General features: G+C 47.7%; 1 protein-coding gene across 1 annotated transcript in view; it reads left to right on the top strand.

The window, feature by feature from the left end:
• The window catches only part of iqch (IQ motif containing H), a 150783-nt gene that overhangs the window by 4595 nt on the left and 122996 nt on the right, over nucleotides 1-23192 (top strand). Inside the window, exons 6-10 of the mRNA XM_046352072.1 lie at nucleotides 11217-11333; nucleotides 13907-14038; nucleotides 15363-15565; nucleotides 17964-18185; nucleotides 20375-20710. Coding sequence (XP_046208028.1) covers nucleotides 11217-11333; nucleotides 13907-14038; nucleotides 15363-15565; nucleotides 17964-18185; nucleotides 20375-20710 — 1010 coding nt within the window. The remainder of the gene's footprint in view (nucleotides 1-11216; nucleotides 11334-13906; nucleotides 14039-15362; nucleotides 15566-17963; nucleotides 18186-20374; nucleotides 20711-23192) is intronic.

Raw genomic sequence — 23192 nt, 5'->3', positions numbered from 1 at the left:
TCTGGTCTAAAGTAGTGCACTATATAGGGAATAGGGCTCTGGTCTAAAGTAGTGCACTATATAGGGAATAGGGCTCTGGTCTAAAGTAGTGCACTAAATAGGGCCCTGGTCTAAAGTAGTGCACTATATAGGGAATAGGGCTCTGGTCTAAAGTAGTGCACTATATAGGGAATAGGGCTCTGGTCTAAAGTAGTGCACTATATAGGGAATAGGGCTCTGGTCTAAAGTAGTGCACTAAATAGGGCCCTGGTCTAAAGTAGTGCACTATATAGGGAATAGGGCACTGATCTAAAAGTAGTGCACTATATAGGGAATAGGACTCTGGTCTATAGTAGTGCACTATATAGGGAATAGACAGTTTGCAGGCAGGGAAGACAGCTAGCAGGCAGAGAAGACAGCCAGCAGGAAGAGAAGACAGCCAGCAGGCAGAGAAGACAGCTAGCCGGCAGAGACGACAGCTAGCAGGCAGGGAAGACAGCTAGCAGGCAGAGAAGACAGCTAGCAGGAAGAGAAGACAGCCAGCAGGCAGGGAAGACAGCTAGCAGGCAGGGAAGACAGCTAGCAGGCAGAGACGACAGCTAGCAGGAAGAGAAGACAGCTAGCAGGCAGGGAAGACAGCTAGCAGGAAGAGAAGACAGCTATCAGGCAGGGAAGACAGCTATCAGGCAGGGAAGACAGCTAGCAGGCAGGGAAGACAGCTAGCCGGCAGAGAAGACAGCCAGCAGGCAGAGACGACAGCTAGCAGGCAGAGAAGACAGCCAGCAGGCAGAGACGACAGCTAGCAGGCAGAGAAGACAGCTAGCAGGCAGGGAAGACAGCGAGCAGCCAGGGAAGACAGCGAGCAGCCAGAGAAGACAGCGAGCAGGCAGAGAAGACAGCTAGCAGGCAGAGACGACAGCTAGCCGGCAGAGAAGACAGCTAGCAGGCAGAGAAGACAGCTAGCAGGCAGAGAAGACAGCTAGCCGGCAGAGAAGACAGCGAGCAGGAAGAGAACACAGCTAGCAGGCAGGGAAGACAGCTAGCAGGCAGAGAAGACAGCTAGCAGGCAGAGAAGACAGCTAGCCGGCAGAGAAGACAGCGAGCAGGAAGAGAACACAGCTAGCAGGCAGGGAAGACAGCTAGCCGGCAGAGAAGACAGCTAGCAGGAAGAGAAGACAGCCAGCAGGCAGAGACGACAGCTAGCAGGCAGAGACGACAGCTAGCAGGAAGAGAAGACAGCTAGCAGGCAGAGAAGAGAAGAGAGCTAGCAGGCAGAGAAGAGAAGAGAGCTAGCAGGCAGAGACGACAGCTAGCCGGCAGAGAAGACAGCTAGCAGGAAGAGAAGACAGCCAGCAGGCAGAGACGACAGCTAGCAGGCAGAGACGACAGCTAGCAGGCAGAGACGACAGCCAGCAGGAAGAGAAGACAGCTAGCAGGCAGAGAAGAGAAGAGAGCTAGCAGGAAGAGAAGACAGCCAGCAGGAAGAGAAGACAGCTAGCAGGCAGAGAAGAGAAGAGAGCTAGCAGGCAGAGAAGAGAAGAGAGCTAGCAGGCAGAGAAGACAGCCAGCAGGAAGAGAAGACAGCTAGCAGGCAGAGAAGAGAAGAGAGCTAGCAGGCAGAGAAGAGAAGAGAGCTAGCAGGCAGAGAAGAGAGCTAGCAGGCAGAGAAGAGAGCTAGCGGGAGAAGAAGAGAGCTAGCAGGCAGAGAAGAGAGCTAGCAGGCAGAGAAGAGAGCTAGCGGGAGAAGAAGAGAGCTAGCAGGCAGAGAAGACAGCCAGCAGGCAGAGACGACAGCTAGCAGGAGGAGAAGACAGCTTGCAGGCAGGGAAGACAGCTAGCAGGCAGAGAAGACAGCTAGCAGGAAGAGAAGACAGCTAGCAGGCAGGGAAGACAGCTAGCAGGCAGAGAAGACAACTAGCCGGCAGAGAAGACAGCTAGCCGGCAGAGAAGACAGCTAGCAGGAAGACAGCTTGCAGGCAGGGAAGACAGCTAGCAGGCAGAGAAGACAGCTAGCAGGAAGAGAAGACAGCTTGCAGGCAGGGAAGAGAGCTAGCAGGAAGAGAAGACAGCTAGCCGGCAGAGAAGACAGCTAGCAGGCAGAGAAGACAGCTAGCAGGCAGGGAAGACAGCTAGCAGGCAGAGAAGACAGCTAGCAGGAAGAGAAGACAGCTAGCAGGCAGGGAAGACAGCTAGCAGGCAGGGAAGACAGCTAGCCGGCAGAGAAGACAGCTAGCCGGCAGAGAAGACAGCTAGCAGGCAGAGAAGACAGCTAGCCGGCAGAGAAGACAGCGAGCAGGAAGAGAACACAGCTAGCAGGCAGGGAAGACAGCTAGCAGGCAGAGAAGACAGCTAGCAGGAAGAGAAGACAGCCAGCAGGCAGAGACGACAGCTAGCAGGCAGAGACGACAGCCAGCAGGAAGAGAAGACAGCTAGCAGGCAGAGAAGAGAAGAGAGCTAGCAGGCAGAGAAGAGAGCTAGCAGGCAGAGAAGAGAGCTAGCAGGAAGAGAAGAGAGCTAGCAGGCAGAGACGACAGCTAGCAGGCAGAGACGACAGCTAGCAGGAAGAGAAGAGAGCTAGCGGGCAGAGAAGACAGATAGCAGGCAGAGAAGAGAGCTAGCAGGCAGAGAAGACAGATAGCAGGCAGAGAAGAGAAGAGAGCTAGCAGGCAGAGAAGAGAAGAGAGCTAGCAGGCAGAGAAGACAGCCAGCAGGAAGAGAAGACAGCTAGCAGGCAGAGAAGAGAAGAGAGCTAGCAGGCAGAGAAGAGAAGAGAGCTAGCAGGCAGAGAAGAGAGCTAGCAGGCAGAGAAGACAGCTAGCAGGCAGAGAAGACAGCTAGCCGGCAGAGAAGACAGCTAGCAGGAAGAGAAGACAGCCAGCAGGCAGAGAAGACAGCTAGCAGGCAGAGACGACAGCCAGCAGGAAGAGAAGACAGCTAGCAGGCAGAGAAGAGAAGAGAGCTAGCAGGAAGAGAAGACAGCCAGCAGGAAGAGAAGACAGCTAGCAGGCAGAGAAGAGAAGAGAGCTAGCAGGCAGAGAAGAGAAGAGAGCTAGCAGGCAGAGAAGACAGCCAGCAGGAAGAGAAGACAGCTAGCAGGCAGAGAAGAGAAGAGAGCTAGCAGGCAGAGAAGAGAGCTAGCAGGCAGAGAAGAGAGCTAGCAGGAAGAGAAGAGAGCTAGCAGGCAGAGACGACAGCTAGCAGGCAGAGACGACAGCTAGCAGGAAGAGAAGAGAGCTAGCGGGCAGAGAAGACAGATAGCAGGCAGAGAAGAGAGCTAGCAGGCAGAGAAGACAGATAGCAGGCAGAGAAGAGAAGCGAGCTAGCAGGCAGAGAAGAGAAGAGAGCTAGCAGGCAGAGAAGACAGCCAGCAGGAAGAGAAGACAGCTAGCAGGCAGAGAAGAGAAGAGAGCTAGCAGGCAGAGAAGAGAAGAGAGCTAGCAGGCAGAGAAGAGAGCTAGCAGGCAGAGAAGAGAGCTAGCAGGCAGAGAAGACAGCCAGCAGGAAGAGAAGACAGCTAGCAGGCAGAGAAGAGAAGAGAGCTAGCAGGCAGAGAAGAGAGCTAGCAGGCAGAGAAGAGAGCTAGCAGGCAGGGAAGACAGCTAGCAGGAAGAGAAGACAGCTAGCAGGCAGGGAAGACAGCTAGCAGGCAGGGAAGACAGCTAGCCGGCAGAGAAGACAGCTAGCCGGCAGAGAAGACAGCTAGCAGGCAGAGAAGACAGCTAGCCGGCAGAGAAGACAGCGAGCAGGAAGAGAACACAGCTAGCAGGCAGAGAAGACAGCTAGCAGGAAGAGAAGACAGCCAGCAGGCAGAGACGACAGCTAGCAGGCAGAGACGACAGCCAGCAGGAAGAGAAGACAGCTAGCAGGCAGAGAAGAGAAGAGAGCTAGCAGGAAGAGAAGACAGCCAGCAGGAAGAGAAGACAGCTAGCAGGCAGAGAAGAGAAGAGAGCTAGCAGGCAGAGAAGAGAAGAGAGCTAGCAGGCAGAGAAGACAGCCAGCAGGAAGAGAAGACAGCTAGCAGGCAGAGAAGAGAAGAGAGCTAGCAGGCAGAGAAGAGAGCTAGCAGGCAGAGAAGAGAGCTAGCAGGAAGAGAAGAGAGCTAGCAGGCAGAGACGACAGCTAGCAGGCAGAGACGACAGCTAGCAGGAAGAGAAGAGAGCTAGCGGGCAGAGAAGACAGATAGCAGGCAGAGAAGAGAGCTAGCAGGCAGAGAAGACAGATAGCAGGCAGAGAAGAGAAGCGAGCTAGCAGGCAGAGAAGAGAAGAGAGCTAGCAGGCAGAGAAGACAGCCAGCAGGAAGAGAAGACAGCTAGCAGGCAGAGAAGAGAAGAGAGCTAGCAGGCAGAGAAGAGAAGAGAGCTAGCAGGCAGAGAAGAGAGCTAGCAGGCAGAGAAGAGAGCTAGCAGGCAGAGACGACAGCTAGCCGGCAGAGAAGACAGCTAGCAGGAAGAGAAGACAGCCAGCAGGCAGAGACGACAGCTAGCAGGCAGAGACGACAGCCAGCAGGAAGAGAAGACAGCTAGCAGGCAGAGAAGAGAAGAGAGCTAGCAGGAAGAGAAGACAGCCAGCAGGAAGAGAAGACAGCTAGCAGGCAGAGAAGAGAAGAGAGCTAGCAGGCAGAGAAGAGAAGAGAGCTAGCAGGCAGAGAAGACAGCCAGCAGGAAGAGAAGACAGCTAGCAGGCAGAGAAGAGAAGAGAGCTAGCAGGCAGAGAAGAGAGCTAGCAGGCAGAGAAGAGAGCTAGCAGGAAGAGAAGAGAGCTAGCAGGCAGAGACGACAGCTAGCAGGCAGAGACGACTACTAGCAGGAAGAGAAGAGAGCTAGCGGGCAGAGAAGACAGATAGCAGGCAGAGAAGAGAGCTAGCAGGCAGATTTCTGAAGACAGATAGCAGGCAGAGTCTCAAGAGAAGCTCTAGCAGGCAGAGAAGAGAATTAGAGATAGCAGGCAGAGAAGAGAGCTAGCAGGCAGAGAAGACAGATAGCAGGCAGAGAAGAGAAGAGAGCTAGCAGGCAGAGACGACAGCTAGCAGGCATAGCACGGCGATGGGCCCTGCTCAAAAATAGGGCACTATGTAGGGAATAGGTGGTCATTTAGGATGCCTCTCTGGTAATGACACTAGGAAGGGCAGTGAGCCTGTCACTCTGATACACAGGAAGTTGTAAGAGTTGGCTGCTGTCACTGAGACACAGGAAGTTGTAAGAGTTGGCTGCTGGAAGCTGAGACACAGGAAGTTGTAAGAGTTGGCTGCTGGAAGCGGAGACACAGGAAGTTGTAAGAGTTGGCTGCTGGAAGCGGAGACACAGGAAGTTGTAAGAGTTGGCTGCTGTCACTGATACACAGGAAGCTGTAAGAGTTGGCTGCTGTCCCTGATACACAGGAAGCTGTAAGAGTTGGCTGCTGGAAGCGGAGACACAGGAAGTTGTAAGAGTTGGCTGCTGGAAGCGGAGACACAGGAAGTTGTAAGAGTTGGCTGCTGTCACTGGAACACAGGAAGCTATAAGAGTTGGCTGCTGTCACTGAGACACAGGAAGTTGTAAGAGTTTGCTGCTGTTACTGAAACACAGGAAGTTGTAAGAGTTGGCTGCTGTCACTGATACACAGGAAGTTGTAAGAGTTGGCTGCTGTCACTGATACACAGGAAGCTGTAAGAGTTGGCTGCTGTCACTGATACACAGGAAGCTGTAAGAGTTGGCTACTGTCACTGATACACAGGAAGCTGTAATAGTTGGCTGCTGTCACTGAGACACAGGAAGCTGTAATAGTTGGCTGCTGTCACTGAGACACAGGAAGTTGTAAGAGTTGGCTGCTGGAAGCGGAGACACAGGAAGTTGTAAGAGTTGGCTGCTGGAAGCGGAGACACAGGAAGTTGTAAGAGTTGGCTGCTGGAAGCTGAGACACAGGAAGCTGTAAGAGTTGGCTGCTGTCACTGATACACAGGAAGTTTTAAGAGTTTGCTTCTGTCACTGATACACAGGAAGCTGTAAGAGTTGGCTGCTGGAAGCTGAGACACAGGAAGCTGTAAGAGTTGGCTGCTGTCACTGATACACAGGAAGTTGTAAGAGTTGGCTACTGTCACTGATACACAGGAAGCTGTAAGAGTTTGCTGCTGTCACTGAAACACAGGAAGTTGTAAGAGTTGGCTGCTGGAAGCGGAGACACAGGAAGTTGTAAGAGTTGGCTGCTGGAAGCGGAGACACAGGAAGTTGTAAGAGTTGGCTGCTGGAAGCGGAGACACAGGAAGTTGTAAGAGTTGGCTGCTGGACGCGGAGACACAGGAAGCTGTAAGAGTTGGCTGCTGGAAGCTGAGACACCGGAGAGCAGCAGCTTGCAGAACATCAACATTCTCTGCAGGAACCCTGAGCTGCCTGATTGCTGTGATATGGGCTGGTGCTTTACAGCTGTCTCCGGACAGGAGAGGAGGAGGAAGAGTGGAGGAAGAGTGGAGGAGTGGGTACCTGGCTGCCTCCCTCCTGCATACCAATAAGACAAGACAGCTGTAGCCCGTAGATAAGCCTACCCTTTGGTAACCACTGGCTCTCTGCCCAGCCTGCTCTCTGCCTTCTCCTAAAACGTCAGGTGTGCCCAGGTCCTCTCCTCATGTCCTCCTCTCCTCCCTTGTTTCCCTGCCTGCCTGCCGGGGTGAAAACCAGCCTTTGCCTCCAGCCTGGGTGTCAGATCGGTTGGTGCTGTCTTGCCATGCTCAACATAAAGGAGATGGACACAAACATATCTGGACCCAGGCTACCTTTCCACCGTGACACATCCGAAAAAAAAAAAGCTGTGTGACTTTGAGGAGAAGAGAGTCTCCCTGAGCACCTGGCTGCTGACAGCCTGGTCTGTCAGAGAGCTCAATAATCTGAAGAGAAACAAGCAGGCTGAACATCAGGGTAAAATTCAGCAGGACACATCATTTTTTAGGAACTGTTCGAGATAGAAATATAGTACGTAGAACACACATGCCTCTCTGACCGTGTAGAACAAGGAATCATGTCGGATCTATTGTTGGTATTTCTCTCTGCAACTTTACGACAAGGTTTTGGCATCTGAACACGGCGAGCGAAGGTGGGAGTCTAGAGGAACAGACTGCTAAGGCCAACTCATACAGGACAGATACAGGTTTACACGCTGTCCTGCACCTGTTTAAAACCAAGCCTGTTTATGTTTCCACTGTTTTCTCCAAAGCATTGCCAGCGTTGTGATTGATTGCTGCAGGGGACTGTGGCTTTATTGGCCGGTTTACAATGTCATTCGCCTGTTCTGGTTAATGAATGCAGAGACATCTGTTGGTTGTAATCACAAGAGGCAGGTGTTTTGAGGCCGGTGTTTTTGAGGCAGGTGTTTCCTGCCTGTGTGAAGGAGAGGAACACGTTTATAGTCTTTCATCCCTTTGAAACATTCATCCCTATAGTTCAAGTTTCAATGCACAAGCCTGGTAACTTCTACAAGGATTGACAGGGAGGGACTAATGTCTACTGTATCACAGGGAGGGACTAATGTCTACTGTATCACAGGGAGGGACTAATGTCTACTGTTACACAGGGAGGGACTAATGTCTACTGTATCACAGGGAGGGACTAATGTCTACTGTATCACAGGGAGGGACTAATGTCTACTGTATCACAGGGAGGGACTAATGTCTACTGTATCACAGGGAGGGACTAATGTCTACTGTTACACAGGGAGGGACTAATGTCTACTGTACCACAGGGAGGGACTAATGTCTACTGTATCACAGGGAGGGACTAATGTCTACTGTTACACAGGGAGGGACTAATGTCTACTGTCTAATGTCTACTGTATCACAGGGAGGGACTAATGTCTACTGTTATCACAGGGAGGGACTAATGTCTACTGTATCACAGGGAGGGACTAATGTCTACTGTATCACAGGGAGGGACTAATGTCTACTGTTACACAGGGAGGGACTAATGTCTACTGTATCACAGGGAGGGACTAATGTCTACTGTATCACAGGGAGGGACTAATGTCTACTGTATCACAGGGAGGGACTAATGTCTACTGTATCACAGGGAGGGACTAATGTCTACTGTTACACAGGGAGGGACTAATGTCTACTACACAGGGAGGGACTAATGTCTACTGTTACACAGGGAGGGACTAATGTCTACTGTATCACAGGGAGGGACTAATGTCTACTGTATCACAGGGAGGGACTAATGTCTACTGTTACACAGGGAGGGACTAATGTCTACTGTATCACAGGGAGGGACTAATGTCTACTGTATCACAGGGAGGGACTAATGTCTACTGTTACACAGGGAGGGACTAATGTCTACTGTTATCACAGGGAGGGACTAATGTCTACTGTATCACAGGGAGGGACTAATGTCTACTGTATCACAGGGAGGGACTAATGTCTACTGTATCACAGGGAGGGACTAATGTCTACTGTATCACAGGGAGGGACTAATGTCTACTGTTACACAGGGAGGGACTAATGTCTACTGTTACACAGGGAGGGACTAATGTCTACTGTTACACAGGGAGGGACTAATGTCTACTGTATCACAGGGAGGGACTAATGTCTACTGTATCACAGGGAGGGACTAATGTCTACTGTATCACAGGGAGGGACTAATGTCTACTGTTACACAGGGGGAGGGACTAATGTCTACTGTATCACAGGGAGGGACTAATGTCTACTGTTACACAGGGAGGGACTAATGTCTACTGTATCACAGGGAGGGACTAATGTCTACTGTATCACAGGGAGGGACTAATGTCTACTGTTACACAGGGAGGGACTAATGTCTACTGTATCACAGGGAGGGACTAATGTCTACTGTATCACAGGGAGGGACTAATGTCTACTGTATCACAGGGAGGGACTAATGTCTACTGTTACACAGGGAGGGACTAATGTCTACTGTATCACAGGGAGGGACTAATGTCTACTGTTACACAGGGAGGGACTAATGTCTACTGTATCACAGGGAGGGACTAATGTCTACTGTATCACAGGGAGGGACTAATATCTACTGTTACACAGGGAGGGACTAATGTCTACTGTTACACAGGGAGGGACTAATGTCTACTGTATCACAGGGAGGGACTAATGTCTACTGTATCACATGGAGGGACTAATGTCTACTGTATCACAGGGAGGGACTAATGTCTACTGTTACACAGGGAGGGACTAATGTCTACTGTTACACAGGGAGGGACTAATGTCTACTGTATCACAGGGAGGGACTAATGTCTACTGTATCACATGGAGGGACTAATGTCTACTGTATCACATGGAGGGACTAATGTCTACTGTATCACAGGGAGGGACTAATGTCTACTGTTACACAGGGAGGGACTAATGTCTACTGTATCACAGGGAGGGACTAATGTCTACTGTTACACAGGGAGGGACTAATGTCTACTGTATCACAGGGAGGGACTAATGTCTACTGTATCACAGGGAGGGACTAATGTCTACTGTATCACAGGGAGGGACTAATGTCTACTGTATCACAGGGAGGGACTAATGTCTACTGTATCACAGGGAGGGACTAATGTCTACTGTATCACAGGGAGGGACTAATGTCTACTGTATCACAGGGAGGGACTAATGTCTACTGTATCACAGGGAGGGACTAATGTCTACTGTTACACAGGGAGGGACTAATGTCTACTGTATCACAGGGAGGGACTAATGTCTACTGTATCACAGGGAGGGACTAATGTCTACTGTTACACAGGGAGGTACTAATGTCTACTGTATCACAGGGAGGGACTAATGTCTACTGTTACACAGGGAGGGACTAATGTCTACTGTATCACAGGGAGGGACTAATGTCTACTGTATCACAGGGAGGGACTAATGTCTACTGTTACACAGGGAGGGACTAATGTCTACTGTATCACAGGGAGGGACTAATGTCTACTGTACCACAGGGAGGGACTAATGTCTACTGTACGACAGGGAGGGACTAATGTCTACTGTACCACAGGGAGGGACTAATGTCTACTGTACCACAGGGAGGGACTAATGTCTACTGTACCACAGGGAGGGACTAATGTCTACTGTACCACAGGGAGGGACTAATGTCTACTGTACCACAGGGAGGGACTAATGTCTACTGTATCACAGGGAGGGACTAATGTCTACTGTACCACAGGGAGGGACTAATGTCTACTGTATCACAGGGAGGGACTAATGTCTACTGTATCACAGGGAGGGACTAATGTCTACTGTATCACAGGGAGGGACTAATGTCTACTGTTACACAGGGAGGGACTAATATCTACTGTTACACAGGGAGGGACTAATGTCTACTGTTACACAGGGAGGGACTAATGTCTACTGTATCACAGGGAGGGACTAATGTCTACTGTATCACAGGGAGGGACTAATGTCTACTGTTACACAGGGAGGGACTAATGTCTACTGTATCACAGGGAGGGACTAATGTCTACTGTATCACAGGGAGGGACTAATGTCTACTGTATCACAGGGAGGGACTAATGTCTACTGTATCACAGGGAGGGACTAATGTCTACTGTATCACAGGGAGGGACTAATGTCTACTGTATCACAGGGAGGGACTAATGTCTACTGTATCACAGGGGAGGGACTAATGTCTACTGTATCACAGGGAGGGACTAATGTCTACTGTATCACAGGGAGGGACTAATGTCTACTGTATCACAGGGAGGGACTAATGTCTACTGTATCACAGGGAGGGACTAATGTCTACTATATCACAGGGAGGGACTAATGTCTACTGTATCACAGGGAGGGACTAATGTCTACTGTATCACAGGGAGGGACTAATGTCTACTGTATCACAGGGAGGGACTAATGTCTACTGTATCACAGGGAGGGACTAATGTCTGTACTGTATCACAGGGAGGGACTAATGTCTACTGTATCACAGGGAGGACTAATGTCTACTGTATCACAGGAGGACACGTCTACTGTATCACAGGAGGGACTAATGTCTACTGTTACACAGGAGGGACTAATGTCTACTGTATCACAGGGAGGGACTAATGTCTACTGTATCACAGGGAGGGACTAATGTCTACTGTACACAGGGAGGGACTAATGTCTACTTGGATGATTTGGACATAATGTCTCTCATTTAGGGACTACTTCAGTTTTCTGTGATGCCATATTTATATAATCTGGACATACCTAGCCAGCCCGCCATCACCTCTCTCAGGGGGAAACGTCTCAGTCAATAATAAAATGGAAAACATTGCCTTTGTTGTAATGTCACCAGGGGCCCACTCAAGGGTAGTGACTGGTCCCACGGTGGGCAGTCTGGCTATAGTACCAGGAGGAGCATGTAACAACCTGTACCTGGTACCACCTCTGTCTGAAGAAGACATGACAGCAGGTGATCATATACACACACCACTCATTATCATAGCCACATTATCACTATCACACTATCATTATCCCAACCACACTATCATTATCCCAACCACACTATCATTATCCCAACCACACTATCATTATCCTAACCACACACCACTATCATTATTGTAGCAACATTATCACTATCACACTATCATTATCCCAACCACACACCACTATCATTATCGTAGCCACATGATCACTATCACACTATCATTATCCCAACCACACACCACTATCATTATCATAGCAACATTATCACTATCACACTATCATTATCCCAACCACACTATCATTATCCCAACCACACTACCACTATCATTATCCCAACCACACACCACTATCATTATCCCAACCACACGCCACTATCATTATCCCAACCACACTATCATTATCCCAACCACACGCCACTATCATTATCCCAACCACACTATCATTATCCCAACCACACGCCACTATCATTATCATAGTCACATTATCATTATCACACTATCATTATCCCAACTACACTATCATTATCCCAACCACACTACCACTATCATTATCCCAACCTCACTATCATTATCCCAACCGCACTATCACTATCACTATCGCAGCACACTATCATTATCGCAGCCACACTATCATTATCTCAGCCCCACTATCATTATCACAGCCCCACTATCACAGCCACACTATCATTATCACAGCTCCACTATCATTATCACAGCCACACTATCATTATCACAGCCCCACTATCATTATCACAGCCCCACTATCACTATCATATCAGCACTGTCATTATCACAGCCCCACTGTCATTATCACTATCAATATCATATCCTCACTTTAATCATTATCACAGCCCCACTATCATTATCACTATCACAGCCCCACTATCATTATCACAGCCCCACTATCATTATCACAGCCACACTATCATTATCGTAGACGCATTATCACTATCGCAAACACTCTCATTATCACAGCCCCACTCTCATTATCACAGCCTCACTATCATTATCACAGCCTCACTATCATTATCACAGCCCCACTATCATTATCATTATCGCAGCCCCACTATCACTATCACAGCCCCACTCTCATTATCACAGCCTCACTATCACTATCGCAGCCCCACTATCATTATCATTATCACAGCCCCACTCTCATTATCACAGCCTCACTATCATTATCACAACCCCACTATCATTATCATTATCACAGCCCCACTCTCATTATCACAGCCTCACTATCATTATCACAACCCCACTATTATTATTGCAGCCCCACTATCATTATCACAACCCCACTATCATTATCGCAGCCCTACTATCATTATCACAGCCGCACTACCATTATCACAGCCCCAGTATCATTATCACAGCCCCACTATCATTATCACAGCCACACTATCATTATCACAGCCCCACTATCATTATCACAGCCTCACTATCATTATCGCAGCCCCACTATCACTATCGCAGCCCCACTATCATTATCACAACCCCAGTATCATTATCGCAGCCCTACTATCATTATCACAGCCCCAGTATCATTATCACAGCCTCACTATCATTATCACAGCCTCACTATCATTATCACAGCCCCACTATCATTATCATTATCGCAGCCCCACTATCACTATCACAGCCCCACTCTCATTATCACTGCCTCACTATCACTATCGCAGCCCCACTATCACTATCGCAGCCCCACTATCATTATCACAGCCTCACTATCATTATCGCAGCCCCACTATCATTATCACAGCCACACTATCATTATCGTAGACGCATTATCGCTATCGCAAACACTCATTATCACAGCCCCACTATCACTATCACAGCACACTATCATTATCACAGCCTCACTATCACTATCGCAGCCACACTGTCATTATCATAACCCCACTATCATTATCGCAGCCCCACTATCATTATCGCAGCCCCACTATCATTATCACAGCCCCACTATCATTATCGCAGCCCTACTATCATTATCACAGCCGCAATACCATTATCACAGCCCCAGTATCACTATCATTATCACAGCCCCACTATCACTATCATTATCACAGCCCCACTATCATTATCACAGCCCCACTATCATTATCACAGCCCCACTATCATTGTCACAGCCCCACTATCATTATCACAGCCCCGCTATCATTATCACAGCCGCACTATCATTATCACAGCCCCACTATCATTATCACAGCCCCACTATCATTATCGCAGCCACTCTATCATTATCGTAGACACATTATCACTATCACAAACACTCTCTCATTATCACAGCCCCACTATCATTATCACAGCCACACTATCATTATCTCAGCCACACTATCATTATCATAACCGCACCATCATTATCATTGCCGTAACCACATGATCATGATCATTATCGCATCCACACTATCACTCTCATTATCATAGTCACACTGTCATTATCATTGCCGTAACCACATGATCATGATCATTATCTCAGCCAGTCACTGATGGTACAGTCTGCTGTATTGATTGAGGTCTCATACATCGTTCTATCACATTGCCTGTTGCTGTGGTGTTGCAGGCATTGCCAGTCTACTGGAGAAGGGTCTAACCTCCTCAGAGAAGGGTTTAACCAGAGATCTGTTCTGGACTGCTATCCGCCCCACGGCTGCTCCGTTACACCGCAGAGAAGAGAGCTGCTCCTCCAAGATGGGTCAGTTCTTCATCGTTGTTTTACATGTTTTTTTCGTTTTGAGCAGACGCTCTTGCAGTATAGACATTTCATATGTTCTTTTCTCCGTCCTGGTCACCCCCCCCATGGGAATCAAACCCACGACCCCGGGGCGTTGCAAGAGCCATACTCGGAACAACTGAGTCTCACTTAAAACGTCCCGGAGTAGAGTAGGAGTGCTGATCTAGAATCAGTTTTAAAATATAGACACATAAAATGACACTTAAAACGTCCCGGAGTAGAGTAGGAGTGCTGATCTAGAATCAGTTTTAAAATATAGACACTGAAAATGACACTTAAAACGTCCCGGAGTAGAGTAGAGTAGGAGTGCTGATCTAGAATCAGTTTTAAAATTTAGACACTTAAAATGACACTTAAAACGTCCCGGAGTAGAGTAGGAGTGCTGATCTAGAATCCGTTTTAAAATATAGACACATACAATTACACTTAAAACGTCCCGGAGTAGAGTAGGAGTGCTGATCTAGAATCAGTTTTAAAATATAGACACATAAAATGACACTTAAAACGTCCCGGAGTAGAGTAGGAGTGCTGATCTAGAATCAGTTTTAAAATATAGATACATACGATTACACTTAAAACGTGCCGGAGTAGAGTAGAGTAGGAGTGCTGATCTAGAATCAGTTTTAAAATATAGACACTTAAAATGACACTTAAAACGTCCCGGAGTAGAGTAGCAGTGCTGATCTAGAATCAGTTTTAAAATATAGATACATACGATTACACTTAAAACGTGCCGGAGTAGAGTAGGAGTGCTGATCTAGAATCAGTTTTGCCCTTTAGATTATAATGAATACAGGCCCTGCACCTAATCAGTACTGCTCTGTGGGCTCGACGTCCGCCTATAGCCAGGGTGTTCATACTGCTCTGTGGGCTCGACGTCAGCCAATAGCCAGGGTGTTCATACTGCTCCCTAGCTCTGAGTGTCTGAGTGTCTACACTAGCTCTGAGTGTCTACACTAGCTCTGAGTGTCTGAGTGTCTACCCTAGCTCTGAGTGTCTACACTAGCTCTGAGTGTCTGAGTGTCTACCCTAGCTCTGAGTGTCTGAGTGTCTACCCTAGCTCTGAGTGTCTGAGTGTCTACCCTAGCTCTGAGTGTCTGAGTGTCTACACTAGCTCTGAGTTTGCAGGTAGCTTGTAGTTTTGAAGAACGTTTTATTTGTAATGGTTATGAAAGGTGGATGTTGTTGCTACTTTATAAATCTTATCTACTCGATAAGGAAGTCTGCTACATGACAAACACTTATTTTCTTTAAACAGAATTTAAAGAAAACGTTTTCCCCTTAGCCCCGCCTGAGAAAACATTGTGGGGTCAGAAGGAATTGAACTGGGGCAAGGATCCTGGCCCCTCCCACGGTCACGTGGGAGGGGCCAGAGAACGCCCGTCCACCTGGACCATCCACACCCCGCCTGCCTCTGCCAACTCCAAGAGCTCCGAACACAGGCAAATGTCCCAGGGAGCCGTCCGGCTTGCACCCCTCAACCCCCAGGTTGGTACCTCCTGTCTCACCCCTCAACCCCCCCAGGGTACCTCCTGTCTCACCCCTCAACCCCCCCAGGGTACCTCCTGTCTCACCCCTCAACCCTCAGGTTGGTACCTCCTGTCTCACCCCTCAACCCCAGGTTGGTACCTCCCTGTCTCACCCCTCAACCCCCCAGGGTACCTCCTGTCTCACCCCTCAACCCTCAGGTTGATACCTCCTGTCTCACCCCTCAACCCCCCAGGGTACCTCCTGTCTCACCCCTCAACCCCCCAGGGTACCTCCTGTCTCACCCCTCAACCCCCCAAGGTACCTCCTGTCTCACCCCTCAACCCCCAGGTTGGTACCTCCTGTCTCACCCCTCAACCCCCCAGGGTACCTCCTGTCTCACCCCTCAACCCCCAGGTTGGTACCTCCTGTCTCACCCCTCAACCCTCAGGTTGGTACCTCCTGTCTCACCCCTCATCCCCCCAGGGTACCTCCTGTCTCACCCCTCAACCCCCCAGGGTACCTCCTGTCTCACCCCTCAACCCCCAGGTTGGTACCTCCTGTCTCACCCCTCAACCCCCAGGTTGGTACCTCCTGTCTCACCCCTCAACCCTCAGGTTGGTACCTCCTGTCTCACCCCTCAACCCCCCAGGGTACCTCCTGTCTCACCCCTCAACCCTCAGGTTGGTACCTCCTGTCTCACCCCTCAACCCCCCAGGGTACCTCCTGTCTCACCCCTCAACCCCCAGGTAACTAGTTTGGACCTCGTCTCTTGTGACTAGGTTTGCAAAATTCTACTTGTCACCAGAGTAAGGAAACTGTCCTTTTAGGAGACCTAAGCGAGATTTGCTACCACCTCACAGCAAAACATTTTAGTGGCTCCGCTCTTGATGGTGGAGAGAGAATTTAAAAAAAATTAAAGTTAATTATCTGCAATTTTGTCATGGGGCCTAGAGAAAATGTTTCAGTTTTAAAGCAATTTTTCTGCAATTCAACACATTTTTGCCGTGGGGCAGAGATAATTGTTTCCTGCAATTCTACACATTTCACAATTGGGTGGATATAACTTTTTGATGTTTTAAAGCTGATTTCCTGCAATTCTGCACATGTTGTAATGCCATGCCATGTTAATATGATATCTGAGTCAGAGTGACTAACTAAACCAATGGGGGTTCCCCTGGAGGTCAGATGTTTCATTGTTTCAATGTTCAGATGTTCCGGTGTTCCGATGTTCAGATGTTCCGGTGTTCCGATGTTCCGGTGTTCCGATGTTCAGATGTTCAGATGTTCCGATGTTCAGATGTTCCGGTGTTCCGATGTTCAGATGTTCCGATGTTCAGATGTTCCGATGTTCAGATGTTCAGATGTTCCAATGTTCAGATGTTCCGATGTTCAGATGTTCCGGTGTTCCGATGTTCCGATGTTCCGGTGTTCCGATGTTCAGATGTTCAGATGTTCCGATGTTCAGATGTTCAGATGTTCCAATGTTCAGATGTTCCGATGTTCAGATGTTCCAATGTTCCAATGTTCAGATGTTCAGATGTTCCAATGTTCAGATGTTCCGATGTTCAGATGTTCGGTGTTCGATGTTCAGATGTTCCAATGTTCCGATGTTCAGATGTTCCAATGTTCAGATGTTCAGATGTTCCAATGTTCAGATGTTCCAATGTTCAGATGTTCAGATGTTCCGATGTTCCGATGTTCAGATGTTCCGGTGTTCCGATGTTCAGATGTTCCAATGTTCAGATGTTCCGATGTTCAGATGTTCAGATGTTCCAATGTTCAGATGTTCCGATGTTCAGATGTTCCAATGTTCCGATGTTCAGATGTTCAGATGTTCCAATGTTCAGATGTTCAGATGTTCCAATGTTCAGATGTTCCAATGTTCAGATGTTCAGATGTTCCGATGTTCCGATGTTCAGATGTTCCGGTGTTCCGATGTTCAGATGTTCAGATGTTCCGATGTTCAGATGTTCAGATGTTCCGATGTTCAGATGTTCCGATGTTCTGATGTTCTGATGTTCAGATGTTCAGATGTTCCGGTATTCCGATGTTCCGATGTTCAGATGTTCAGATGTTCCGATGTTCAGATGTTCCAATTTTCAGATGTTTAGATGTTCAGATGTTCAGATGTTCCGATGTTCAGATGTTCCAATGTTCCAATGTTCAGATGTTCAGATGTTCCGATGTTCAGATGTTCCAATGTTCAGATGTTCCAATGTTCAGATGTTCCGATGTTCCGGTGTTCAGATGTTCCAATGTTCAGATGTTCAGATGTTCCGGTGTTCAGATGTTCCGATGTTCAGATGTTCCGGTGTTCCGATGTTCCGGTGTTCAGATGTTCCAATGTTCAGATGTTCAGATGTTCCGGTGTTTGCTTCTCTCTTCCATAATCCAGTAGTGTTTTGTCTCTCTCCAGTGTCTCCCTGCTCTGGCTTCCATATCTATCAGTAAGTTGTCCTTCACCATCCTGGAGGGCCACATCAACCCTATGGCCCCAGACTTCTGCCGGTTCAAGCAGCACTACTGTCTGTGCTGGGGCCTGCTGGTGGAGCTGTTGTCGGGGCTGGGGAGTCTTCTGAGGCGCTATGCTGTCCCCATGGCCAGGGTCGACGGAGAGAGGCTGGTACAGCTGGCACAGGTGGGTGGGGGTGACTGTGTGTGAGGTGGGTGGGGGTGACTGTGTGTGAGGTGGGTGGGGGTGACTGTGTGTGTGTGTGTGTGTGTGAGAGAGCTGTCCAGTGAGATTGAACTTCACTCATCTTTACTAGTTTTCCCCTTTACAGAGTTTCCAACGTTTTCTTCTACTGTGGAAGTTGTGAATGAAATCAACATAATGTAAACCAATCTGACTACATCAGACCTAGTCTGTGAATGTATAAACCAATCTGACTACATCAGACCTAGTCTGTGAATGTATAAACCAATCTGACTACATCAGACCTAGTCTGTGAATGTAAACCAATCTGACTACATCAGACCTAGTCTGTGAATGTAAACCAATCTGACTACATCAGACCTAGTCTGTGAATGTAAACCAATCTGACTACATCAGACCTAGTCTGTGAATGTATAAACCAATCTGACTACATCGGAGGAGGATTCTATTGCGTTGTGGTGAGTAGACGGGCTTGTTTTGAGATCGAAGCACAGGGCTGCACGTGTTCTTATTCTTCACTAGTTAATTAAGCCCCTTCTCATGTAATGCAGGCCTACATGGAGCACCACACATCGGCTGCTACTGTAGGTTGAATGATAGAACAGCTATTTCCATGTTAAAATATAACGGGATGTTTTTTCTCCATTGTTTTTGATGGTAGGCCACTCTGGTAGGCCGTACATTATGATCAAATAGCCACAGTAGCCTACTTGACCACTGCTAAAACTGTAACTTAAAGCAGGTACAGCCTCAGTGTTCACAGTAAAACTGTAACTTAAAGCAGGTACAGCCTCAGTGTTCACAGTAAAACTGTAACTTAAAGCAGGTACAGCCTCAGTGTTCACAGTAAACCTGTAACTGAAAGCAGGTACAGCCTCAGTGTTCACAGTAAAACTGTAACTTAAAGTGGGTACAGCCTCAGTGTTCACAGTAAAACTGTACCTTAAAGCAGGTACAGCCTCAGTGTTCACAGTAAACCTGTAACTGAAAGCAGGTACAGCCTCAGTGTTCACAGTAAAACTGTAACTTAAAGCAGGTACAGCCTCAGTGTTCACAGTAAAACTGTAACTTAAAGCAGGTAGAGCCTCAGTGTTCACAGTAAAACTGTAACTTAAAGCAGGTACAGCCTCAGTGTTCACAGTAAAACTGTAACTTAAAGTGGGTACAGCCTCAGTGTTCACAGTAAAACTGTAACTTAAAGCAGGTACAGCCTCAGTGTTCACAGTAAACCTGTAACTGAAAGCAGGTACAGCCTCAGTGTTCACAGTAAAACTGTAACTTAAAGTGGGTACAGCCTCAGTGTTCACAGTAAAACTGTACCTTAAAGCAGGTACAGCCTCAGTGTTCACAGTAAACCTGTAACTGAAAGCAGGTACAGCCTCAGTGTTCACAGTAAAACTGTAACTTAAAGCAGGTACAGCCTCAGTGTTCACAGTAAAACTGTAACTTAAAGCAGGTAGAGCCTCAGTGTTCACAGTAAAACTGTAACTTAAAGCAGGTACAGCCTCAGTGTTCACAGTAAAACTGTAACTTAAAGCAGCTACAGCCTCAGTGTTCACAGTTAAACTATAACTTAAAGCAGGTACAGCCTCAGTGTTCACAGTAAACCTGTAACTGAAAGTGGGTACAGCCTCAGTGTTCACAGTAAAACTGTAACTTAAAGCAGGTAGAGCCTCAGTGTTCACAGTAAAACTGTAACTTAAAGCAGGTACAGCCTCAGTGTTCACAGTAAAACTGTAACTTAAAGTGGGTACAGCCTCAGTGTTCACAGTAAAACTGTAACTTAAAGCAGGTACAGCCTCAGTGTTCACAGTAAAACTGTAACTTAAAGTGGGTACAGCCTCAGTGTTCACAGTTAAACTATAACTTAAAGCAGGTAGAGCCTCAGTGTTCACAGTAAAACTGTAACTTAAAGCAGGTAGAGCCTCAGTGTTCACAGTAAAACTGTAATTTAAAGCAGGTAGAGCCTCAGTGTTCACAGTAAAACTGTAACTTAAAGCAAGTAGAGCCTCAGTGTTCACAGTAAAACTAACTTAAAGCAGGTACAGCCTCAGTGTTCACAGTAAATGCGTGCCAGAATTTGCCCTGAATTTTCACAACGTTCAGGTTTGCGCACAGAAGGTTTCATTGGCGCTCTCCCATTACGGATCACTGTCCCTGTTCTTCTCCAGGGCGGGGATCTGGACTGGGCCGTAGGAGGAGGAGGCAGTAGCTCGGTGGAGCGTCTCCTCTCGGTGATAGAGAACAGAGAGGAGGTTTGGGACCTGGTGCACCGACCAGGGCAGCGCTACCGGGGGGAGGGAGGCACGGAGGCTGCCGCGATACGGATCCAGAGCTGCTGGAGGCGCCACTGGGCCCGCAACGCCTACCTGCGCCACCGCCAGAGGAAGTGGGCGGCAGGGACCATCGCCATCTCCTGGCTGATGCACGCTCAACTGGGCCGCGTCAGGAAAAGCCTGCAGGAGAGCAAGAGGACACACCTGGATAACTACCGCATCAGGGGCCAGGTCTGTCTGTCCGTCCGTCTGTCTGTCATACCCAGATGCTCTTCCAGTCATATTACCCCTCTGACTGAGCAGAGAATCCTCTGTACCCTTGATAGTCTGACATCTCAGTTAAACATCTGTTTTGATATAACAGCACTATGTACCTTCAGATGCTCTGTCTCTGTCTCTGTGTCTGTGTCTCTGTCTGTGTCTGTATCTCTGTCTGTATCTCTGTGTCTCGGTCTGTATCTCTGTCTCTGTGTCTGTGTCTCTGTCTGTCTGTGTCTCTGTCTGTCTGTGTCTCTGTCTGTCTGTGTCTCTGTCTGTCTGTGTCTCTGTCTGTCTGTGTCTCTGTCTGTGTCTCTGTCTGTCTGTGCCTGTGTCTGTCTGTGACTGTCTGTGACTGTCTGTGTCTCGGTCTGTATCTCTGTCTCTGTGTCTGTATCTCTGTCTGTCTGTGTCTCTGTCTGTCTGTGTCTCTGTCTGTCTGTGTCTCTGTCTGTCTGTGTCTCTGTCTGTGTCTCTGTCTGTCTGTGCCTGTGTCTGTCTGTGACTGTCTGTGACTGTCTGTGACTGTCTGTCTCTGTGTCTGTGACTCTGTCTGTATCTCTGCCTGTGTCTCTGAATGTGTTGGTGTCTCTGTCTGTGTCTCTGTCTGTGTCTCTGAATGTGTCTCTGTCTGTGTTTCTGTCTGTGTCTCTGTCTCTGTATGTGTCTGTGTTTCTGTCTGTGTCTCTGAATATGTCTGTGTTTCTGTCTGTGTCTCTGTCCTTGTCCCTGTCACTGTCTGTGTCTCTGTCTGTGTCTCTGTCTGTCTGTGTCTCTGAATGTGTCTCTGAATGTGTCTGTGTCTCTGTCTGTGTCTCTGAATATGTCTGTGTCTCTGTCTGTGTCTCTGAATGTGTCTCTGAATATGTCTGTGTCTCTGAATATGTCTGTGTCTCTGAATATGTCTGTGTCTCTGAATATGTCTCTGTCTGTATCTGTGTCTCTGAATGTGTCTCTGTCTGTATCTGTGTCAGTGCATCATATCCATCTCTCTTGTCAGTCCGTCTCTGTGCCGTGACTTGACTTTTACATTAATCTGAAGACTATTATTTATCTAATTAACTAAGTATGTTTAATTGTTACCCGATTTAAATTAATCATGTAACAATGAACTCATTAGGATCTGGGGCACCACTGGAGCGGTTCTTTAAAGAGGTCCCTAGTTAAACCCTAAAAGGTCTTTACCTATCACATTTAAAGAGGTACGATCTCCCTAGTTAAACCCTAAAAGGTCTTTACCTATCACATCTGTAAACAGTCAATTTATTTATCATAACCTCATATTATATCATCATTCTGAACAGTTGTAACCTCCTTGCATCTGCATAAACCCCAGCCTTCATTACTACACAAATTGGTTTAATTATCTATTTACTACCTAATTACAGTGCCTTGCAAAAGTATTCATCCCCCTTGGCGTTTTTTCCTTTTTTGTTGCTTTTCAACCTGTAATTTAAATGGATTTTTATTTGGATTTCATGTAATGGACATATACAAAATAGTCCAAATTGTGGAAGTGAAATTAAAAACATGACTTGTTTAAAAAAAATATATATGGAAAAGTGGTGCGTGCAAACCATAAGATCTGGTGGACTTTATTTAAGTGTCACATGATCTGTCACATGATCTGTCACATGATCTCAGTATATATATATATATATATATATATATATATATATCTGTTCTGAAAGGCCCCAGAGTCTGTAATACCACTAAGCAAGGGGGCACCACCAAGCAAGAGGCACCATGAAGACCAAGGAGCTCTCCAAACAGGTCAGGGACAAAGTTGTGGAGAAGTTCAGATCAGGGTTGGGTTATAAAAAAATATCTGACATTTTTAACATCTCACAGAGCACCAATTAAATCCATTGTTAAAAAATTCAAAGAATATGGCACCACAACGAACCTGACGAGAGGGCCGCCCACCAAAACTCACGGACCAGGCAAGGAGGGCATTAATCAGAGAGGAAACAAAGAGACCAAAGATAACCCTGAAGGAGTTGCAAAACTCAACAACGGAGATTGGAGTATCTGTCTATAGGACCACTTATAAACCGTACATTTTACAGAGCTGAGCTTTATGGAAGAGTGGCCAGAAAAAAGACATTGCTTAAAGAAAAAAATAAGCAAACACGTTTGGTGTTCGCCAAAAGGCATGTGGGAGACTCCCCAAACATATGGAAGAAAGTACTCTGGTCAGATGAGACTAACATTTTTGGGCCATCAACGAAAACGCGATGTCTGGCGCAAACCCAACTCCTCTCATCACCCCGAGACCACCATCCTCACAGTGAAGCATGGTGGTGGCAGCATCATGCTGTTGGGATGTTTTTCATCAGCAGAGACTGGGAAACTGGTCAGAATTGAAGGGATGATGGATGGCGCTAAATACAGGGAAATTCTTGAAGAAAACCTGTTTCAGTCTTCCAGAGATTTGAGACTGGGACGGAGGTTC

This window comes from Oncorhynchus gorbuscha, linkage group LG06 (genome assembly GCF_021184085.1).
Source record: "Oncorhynchus gorbuscha isolate QuinsamMale2020 ecotype Even-year linkage group LG06, OgorEven_v1.0, whole genome shotgun sequence".
Classification (NCBI taxonomy): Eukaryota; Metazoa; Chordata; class Actinopteri; order Salmoniformes; family Salmonidae; genus Oncorhynchus; species Oncorhynchus gorbuscha.
The sequence above is the reverse complement of the archived record's forward strand: the minus strand, read 5'-3'. Positions and strand labels throughout refer to the sequence as shown.